This window comes from Vigna radiata, unplaced genomic scaffold, assembly GCF_000741045.1.
Source record: "Vigna radiata var. radiata cultivar VC1973A unplaced genomic scaffold, Vradiata_ver6 scaffold_7, whole genome shotgun sequence".
Classification (NCBI taxonomy): domain Eukaryota; kingdom Viridiplantae; phylum Streptophyta; class Magnoliopsida; order Fabales; family Fabaceae; genus Vigna; species Vigna radiata.
This window is the reverse complement of record NW_014543262.1, coordinates 2,637,879-2,647,100: the sequence shown is the minus strand read 5'-3', so window position 1 is coordinate 2,647,100 and position 9,222 is coordinate 2,637,879. Positions and strand designations below refer to the sequence as shown.

General features: G+C 33.3%; 1 protein-coding gene across 1 annotated transcript; it reads right to left on the bottom strand.

The window, feature by feature from the left end:
* Nucleotides 1-6,941: 6,941 nt before the first annotated feature.
* Nucleotides 6,942-8,852, bottom strand: LOC106753774 (spermidine hydroxycinnamoyl transferase-like). The gene has a single exon (XM_014635622.2). It carries the CDS (start codon nucleotides 8,795-8,797, stop codon nucleotides 7,415-7,417), a length of 1,383 nt encoding a protein of 460 aa, XP_014491108.1. The 5' UTR covers nucleotides 8,798-8,852; the 3' UTR covers nucleotides 6,942-7,414.
* Between the last annotated feature and the right edge of the window lie 370 nt (nucleotides 8,853-9,222).

The window sequence follows — 9,222 nt, the reverse complement described above, 5'->3', positions numbered from 1 at the left end:
ACAGAAAAACTAGCCTCTCCTAGACATCTAAAACGTACTCTTTACAGCAATTCCTTGCAGAAAGTGAAGTCTTGATGTCTTGAAGGGTCTCCTGACGGTCTTCTCCAGTTCTCCAAAGCGTTCTTCTATTTTTTTCGTGTCAGGAGCTTGTTTCTGCTTCTCTGTCACGTCTTTTAAGAGCCACTTAACTTCCTAAATTCGCTCAGCGCACAAGAGTGTGTGCGCTGTGCGAATTTATTTTAATTGCTGCAATGTTATTCGCTGAGCGCACAAGTATGTGTGCGCTAAGCGAATTCCAAAATTTTTTTTTCAACTTCTCTTATTCGCTCAGCGCACAGGTCTTGGTGCGCTGTGCGAATCTATTTTTTCTGGCTCTGCGAATTTAGCTTGCGCTCTACAAGAATTGGTTGATATATTCCCATTTATACATCATTTCCTGCACAATAATTTACGTAACAATCTACTTCCTATTACAACTTTTCATTGAGTAATAACATAAATAATTATAAAATTGAGATCATTTATAAGTGTAAAAATAACTCATTTTCACACTTATCAATATATATATATATATATATATTTTTTTTTTTTTCTTTGTTTGATAACTATCATACCCAATAAATACATTAAAGACCATAGTTTAATAAGATTCAATCATCTTAACAATCCAACATATATTTATTACAAAAAATATTCACATATTAATGCGATTTTGCCAATTTGATATTATGGTTATTATTTATAATAAAATATTATTTTGTTTTTATTATTATATATCTAAGGTAAGTATTATTTATGTGATATTACAATATAGGTTCACGTCTCATGCTAATTCTATAAATACAATTTATATTCTAAGGAAAGACTCACTCAAATCTCATACGCACTTTCTTGTATTCACTCATATAAATCTAAACTCTCTCACTAACTTGTTCCTCTAAGAATATTTTGCAGATAGATCTTTCTTTGTGTTTGAACCTTCAAAAGTATACATTAGGAACTTAAAGCCATTTGAATCACACCATTTGTCCAAAGGGCCATGTTCAAGACCCCGATAAGAACATTTGGTGCCCTGGGGCCTCGGTAAAACTTTTCGCCGAACTTATTCTTCCATGGTCACCACTTGAAGTCAAGCCCAACTTTCTCACGAGATGGAATCCTACTTGGTGGCGACCCTTCAATATCAAATGAAAATGCTAATCTAGCATAACGAAGAATAACGCAGGCACTACGATGTCGAGCTTGAAGCCCTATGCACCCAACATCAAGCGAACCTACAAGAGGTTTAACAAAAGCTTACTAGCCTAGAGAAAGAGAAATCAACTCCTTGACCTCAGCCTAACTCCCGAGAAGAAGGCCCACATAATTCCAAGACATAAAGCAACCCACCAACATGACGAGGTTCATGTGGAAGCCGCGATCGATCCCCTCGACGCAGGACTCAAAGAGATTGAAGCATGTCAACCTAACGTAAAATGGAGAAAACTCACAGATGCTTCTGCTACTCAGAGCACGATAGGCACAAACATCGCAACCCGCATCGAGATGCGAAATCTATGTAGTCCCAAGATTCCACAGAACTTCCTGACAGGAGGGTTAACCAGGAATAATGTTAGGCTTCTCGAGTACATCCCCAAAATTTTTGAGACAAGACCAACCACATTAAGAACTTTCATCTTTTCATGACACTAGTTTCCCGTGCCCGTATCTCGAAGGAAATCCTCATCAACATTTGGAAATACGACAAGACAACCAACCCGACCACCCATTTGAAGGTTTATCTAATCCAAGTCAGCATCACAGTCAAGATCAAAGAGTTTTTTTGCATATTGTTTCCTACCACCCTAGATGAGCTGTAAGACCTAGGACTAATCAGAATCAATCAGGATCAATATAATTTTATTTTAATATATTTTGAAAATAATGGGCTTTAAGGTTTTAGGAAATAAAAGCCATAGTGTTAGGTATGCTTCCTATTTATATTACGTTAAGATAGAAACCCTAGTCATAAAAAAAGAGGTAGGAATTTTAAATGTGTCGTGAGAGTGAAAGTTTGATCAAGTGAAGGTCTTTAAGAGCTCGGGGGTGCAGTTGAAGGGCGTTATCTATTCCAAGAAAAGGCTAAGTGGAAAACGAACACAAGGGGAGCTTACATTCTTGATTTTTGTATGTTTTCTTTTCTTGCCATGTTGTTGTTTATATTTCTGGATTGCTTCTATGTTGTTATATATGTTTTCAAATTGTTGCCATATTGTTATTATAAGAAGTCATAGTGTTGATGCATGTTACCGTGTTGTTTTTATATGAAGTTGTAGTGGTGATACATGTTATTTTGTTTTTCTATATGTTGTTGTGCTATTTTATATGAGGCCATGTTGTTTAGGTATGTTACCGTTCTATTTTATATGAGGACATGTTATTTGGGTGTGCTGTCATGTTGTTTGGCCTGATGCCATGTTTTCTCGGTATGTTATCATACTATTTTGTATGATGTTATGTTGTTTGAGTTTGTTGTCGTGTTTTTTTTATGATGTCATGCTATGTGTGTGTTTGGCCGAGCTGTTTGTTATGGTTATCATGTGTGTATGTGTATTTGGTCGAGCTATTTGGGATGATATTCGAGCTGTAGGTGTTGTTGACCGTGTTGTTCTATTTTGTTGCTAAGTAGTGTGGTTGGTTGTTGTGTTATGTTTGATCAACCCTTCTAGAACAACAGCGACCCAAGATGTCCAACTTTTCTTCTCACTGAACCAGCACAACAACTAATTACTCTTCCAACGCTGGCCCAATTCCTACCAGCTCAATCTGTGCATTTTCTTCAGCTCAATCATTATTTGACCAATCCACCCAATTGCTTTCAAAGACTTGATCCTGCAAAAAAAAAAATGAGGAATTTAAAAAAACACAAAAAAAAGAAAAAAAATGCTAAACTAACCTAATTCTAGAAAATTAAAAAGTAAAAGAAACTAAAAATTCTTTCTAAACACAAAAAAATAGGTAAAAATTGGGAGTTATCATTTATCTAAGGTAGGACATATCTTCTTTGTTGTATTTAAGAAATGATCTTGTGTTATTTGCTATCTTGTGCATGTTTTGGTTGTAGTGAGTGTTTGTATAAACATATGCAACTATTGGATTCTAGTTATTCAATTGAATAATTTATACTAGATGTAAGATGAATAGTAGTCTAAATTAGTATAAATATTATGTGATATTTTTCTTTCTTGATAATTTTTATCTTACTGAATTCTAATGTTTATCAATATTGATTCCTAACTCAAATGCATTCAAATTTCTATTTGAAGCATTTTTTCAAAGAACTTGAAGAAAGGGTAAAGACGTCATTCTATTTAGCTTAGCCTCACATCGTTTCTAACAAATTCTTGTCCTTTACAAGTCTCCTTTTGAATAGCAACACATGACATTACCATCTTGAAGCGAAAGGCACCATTCGACCTTACACAATCTTCCATCCAAGAATTAAGAATATCATCATCTCTCAACCAAACACCTTTAACACTACTGAATTCCTTCCTTAATTCAAACCTAGCTCACAATAGTCTTCCCTATATCATCTACAACCAGCCCTTACAAAACCCAAAACATCCAACCTAACCTATACACCATATCCATCAAAATCAAAACTCTCACAAATTTACATCATTCCACTCTTCAAGAAAGAACCTTGTTAAACATCACTAACCCAACCAATACCATTAACCCTCTAAATAAAACTTGAGTTACAATAAACCCCAATCATTCAACCTTTAAGAAAAATCCAAAAATCATAAACATATGAGTTGTTCTTCTCCTATTCTCTCATTCTTCGTGTGTTGGGAAGCATGTAGTGGATTGATTCAACCATTTTTGGATTCTTTCTCATCTTCACATCAATATAACGGAATGACCCTACTTTTAAACAAAAATTGTAAGATTTTTATTTCTTTCTTTTTTATGTATTACTAATCTCTTGCTCTAATTTTGCATAAAATATAACTCTCAACTCGTTTATGTGAAGGTATATACCTATTGCTCACCTTGTAGAATTTTTTTTATAATGACTCATGTTTCAGATGTTTTACATCTCTTATATAAAGAGCTATAATGTATTTTTGTAATAGGGTTAGAATACTTCATAAGTGTTTTACTATAATTATTTATTATTTTTTTTTGGATTAAAAAACAATAAATGATTTCAATAAAAATATAGTTATATTGTAAAACTAAAATACAAATATAAATAAAATAAAAACATGACCATTATTTTATTAATAACATAAAGAGATACATAAGTGTTTTTCAAAACTTAAAAAGAAAATGTATGAATGTTATTTAAAAACACCTCAGGATATAATAACGCAATTTTTCTACAGTTAAATCATTCAATTTTACTCATAACAAAAAAGCTCCAATTTTTATATTTTAAAATTTTAATCTTTAGTTTCCATAATTTTTAATTAAATTTTAGTTAATTAGTATGTTAAAAATATAGGGAGGTGAATTTTATGTTTTAAAAAACACAAAAGAAGTAAATATTATTTTAAAAAATATGGAGCGTGGTCATTCTTTTATTAAAGTTCAATATAAAAAAATAACACGAAAAGTTATAAAAAAAAATGTGATTGTAGTGTATCTAACCTAATAGAAGGTATGTGTAATTTTTTCTTAATTTATTCATAAATCTAATTATAAAAGTTTACATGTACACGTAAGCCAAACTTCTTTTTAGTGGTTCAAGTTAGTCGGCATTTAAGTAAATTGCACGTTTGTTGTACTTCATAAATTATAATTAAAAACAAATCAATCATGAAACCAAGTCAAACACGAATTGTCCTCTTTTGGATAACAAACATTAAAATAAAATCGTGTTAAATACAGTAATTATTTGTTCATAAATGTGTGATGGATCCACATATAATCATAAATTGTCAGCACAATATATAATATGATATATTTGGGCAATTTATCATAACACCTACCATTTATATACCGTATAATTAATAATAGTTTAAAACTGTCATAATTCTTTTATTTTTAAAAGAATTTAAATAAGAGAAACACCTAAAAACATCACTATTTTCATTGTATTGAAATATAATGAGGTACTGTTATATAACTTCATAATATATTAAATCTGCTTTTCATAAATAACAAAGAAGTAAAAAAAAAAAAAAGTGAAACATATACTTCTAGAAAATCTCAATTCAAAGGAAGGGAAAAATTAAAGTGGTGGTTTTATTGTTATATGTGACACTTGAGTGATAATACAGAGTGCACCCTCAGATGGTTGGAATTGGAACCATTCCATCTAAAATAACGCATTTCCCATCATTTCACCTTAAGTAACGATAATACAACACACTTTTATATTTATTTTACATATAGTATATTTATTTAATATATAGTGTAAAGATAGAATCATATTAAAAATAAATTTTTATATTTTTTTTAGTGAGAAGGAGAATAAAAAATAATATGAAATGAATCTAAAAATTTTATATGTTTCCAAGTTTATCGGTTCACCATGAACGGTGTCAACAACCACTTAACCTCTAATCTATAGGACCCTCTTCCATGTAATGTTATTGTTTTTTATTATGCTAACGAAACTTATGTTTTAAGTTCCATATGTCACAATCTTCAACCTGGAGAATATGTCTAAATAATGTGGACCATTATGTTTCATTAGGATTAATGGTCATAAGTCATATTAGTATAGCACATTAGAGTTATTTAAAGAGAGGAAAAAAGCGAGAGAAAAAGAAAGAGAAAAAGTATTCTTCGTATAACCTTAAACTTGAACTGGTGTTTTTGTCGTTGTAAAATCGTTCACCGTTGGATCAGACTTATTTTTAGATAGTGAATTTCAGACATATGGTTCTTCATTCTGAGTATTCGAATCGTTAATCTGAAGTCTAGTTTGGAAGAAATCAGTCCCGTACCAAAAGTCTTGTTTTGGAGAAATTTTTATCTTCTTTGTTCTCATTTGTAAGCATTTATGTTTAGTTAAATTGAGTGATTGAAAACACCATTTAGTTTTGTTACTGGAGACTCTTTTGTACTCTATTATTGATCATAGTAGATTTTTCTTTGATCTGGATAACTCGTGGTGTTTACTATTATTGCATTGAGATATTTTTCATGTTAAAAATTGTTGGTCTCTTTATACTTTAGATTCTGAATTTGTTCTATTTGTAAGAAGAGAGATTGGTTTTCCACTAAGTTGTTATTCTATTTAGTTATTATAAATTTTGGCCCTTTTCCCATCAGCTCACACGGTGCAACCCTCTCCCACGCTTGAGTACCAACACCATCCTACCATTCAAAACATCAATTCATGTTTATATATTAATTAATTATATCAACAGTTCCAATATTATTATTAGCTCATAAACCAACATTCTATAAAATCAATCTAACTTAAAAGGGAAAATGAACATTCTATGATGCAGTTTGAAACAAACATCAGAGTTAAAAACGTAAGTGAATTGAGCTTTGTCAATCTGCCTGCAGTGCATCACAAATGCAATATGAATATTGTGGTCTATTTGTATGGGATCAACATAGATTTTTAAAAACAAAATAATATTCAAAGCAGTAAGCATACAAGTTATAACTAAAGATGCATCAATAACAGTGATTACAATATTGAAGAATAAATTATAACCATTTCGAATTTTACATGGAAGCTGGAATTCTCAGTGGCCATAAAAGGAAATTAATTGATGAAGAGAAGAAACTATTAACAACACCACAACATATTAAATCTCAAACTACACTTCACAGAGCGACGAACAGAAACAAACCATAAGCAGATATCCATTGATTTTAATATTTGCTTCTCTTTAACATAGCAAAAAGTGTAAGAAACCATTATAGCAAGGTGAGTTTTTTGCTACCAATTTATCCAAAAAATATTAATAGCAGATTCACACACAGTCTCATATACCTCAATATATTGATCAATAAGCAATTCAGCAAACTATATGCATCATTAAATAAAGTATGAAATCCATATAGCTGTCAGTTCCCAACATTTTATCATGAATGTGGCTTGGAACCTAATTTGATAAGGCTTTAATCCTAGTTAGAGAAAGTGAAATGCCTCTTTTCTTCCTTGTTCTTGCAAGACTAGTGGTAGCAATTCAGCTTATTGTTTAGTGTTCTGCTTCTCAGTTAGGCGATGAATAGAGTTCTCCTCCTCTTTTTGAATTCCGAACTTCCTCACTGAAAGCAATTCTAGAAACCACTTAGATAATCAAAACACAGAATCATACAAAGAAGCCTTGTCTAATTTTCTGTTAAGATGTAAATTTTCATCACAGATTTCTGCAAAGAAAGTTCAACCATGTTCAATTGTGCCCTTTAATAAAAGAAGAACACATACAATCTTTTTAAAACTACATGTCATCTATCACAATTTAGAAGCATGCTTCTCTATATCCTCATAGAACAACTTCTTCAACGCATCTACATACGATCTCCGCAAACAAACAGCTAGAACGAAGCCATCACCATTTGCAGTGTCCAAAAGGAAAGCCTTGCCATTAGAATTAATGTTCCCGGGAAGCAAAATAACAGGTTTCCCCCACCCAAAATCCGTCTCAAAATACAAAAAATTGGCCCAACCAACCACATTCACATTAGGGTCTTCTCTACCTTTCCCAGCAGAGTTGTAAAACGTGTCCCTGAACAAATCCATGTCCTCCACACGTTCTATATAATCAAGAGCAGACCTAACATACTCATCACGCATTCTCTCAATCGATTCGCTCACTTTCCTCACAGCATAGCCAAGAGGTTTCTGCATAATGTCATCAAAGGAACAAGTTTCTGTCACAGTAGGAAATGTTGCATTGCCAAAATATGCAGTGGGAAGAGATGGCCTCAAACGGTTTCTACAGTTAACCAAAGTGTTCAACCTCGTAGGTTGAGACGCATCACCTAAATAACGAACCTTGCACATGCACCTCCACAAGTGACCACTTATGACCTCAAAGCTAGTAAAACCTCTACCATGCCCACTTCCAAAGTCACTCGCTTTATTCTTCAGTTTCTGAACTTGCCCTTTTGTGAGTACCATCAAGGCCGTACCCAGTTCATGTTGCATCACCTCATCGCGTTTTGTCCAAAGGGGCGGTGGCAGAAACTCAATATGTTCAAACCGCGGCGGTTTATTCAGTTTGAACGAATCTAGTTTCGATCGATCAAACAAAGGAGTCAAACCGGAATCTAAACTCTCCCCTCTGGCGAGTTTGGCCCAGGAGCTAATGAAGTTCGAAAGTGAAGTTCCGTCGAGGATAAAGCGACACATAGCAATACCAAGTGTGATGAAACCACACGGGAACCTGGTGACCTGCGCCACCAGCAAGGGAACGTCCTCAATCGGGACATCGTAGTTGATCTTGGGGACAGCGTAGGTGGGAGCGAACTCACACAGATCTTCAAAACTGAGTTCAGTGTTGCACGTGGCTGCCACGAGAAGTACCCCTTTGGCGTTGCAGAGAAGCTGGAAGCGGCCACCGTGGATCCGGCGCAAGCGACCGGCGAAAGGGTGGAAGACAGTGAGGGTTTTGCTGAGAGAGGTTGAGAGAGTGTGAATCGCAGAAGCGAAGGATGAATCATCGGTGATGCGTGTGTTGGCGTAGATATAGAGCTGAGATCCGTGGTTGGTAAGCTTGATTTGGTCGCAGAGGGAGAGTGAGGAGATTGAAGTTGGCGTAATCTCGGAGGGCACCACAACATCGGAACTTTGTATGGTAACCATGGTTTTCGCTGATTCTTGGATGCCGTCCATTGTGGCTGTCTCTTCAGCCGCATATATAGAAAGTTTGTACTATCTTAAAAGAGCAAAAGAAACATTTGACAAACTTAATAAGGAAAAAATGATTTTAAAGGAATAATTTTTTGTACTTTTTTTTAAATAAAAATAAAAAATAAAGAAACTGGATTTAGATTTTTCTTGTTCGGTAATAAATGAAGAAGTTATGATAGACTAGATCGGGTCCAGCGGAATTATCCGTTCTAACAGTTTTAGGTGAAATAAATTAAAGTATAATTTGTTTAAAAAACTAATAATTTTTTTTCAATGAGAATGTATTTTTTTGACCTTTTTTATTTTTTAGAATATAAAAATCCAATCTTTTAATTATATTATATTTATAATGTGTTAAATAAATATAAATTTGGGTAATCCTTCCCTGCCTTATGGTTACTTTTCTT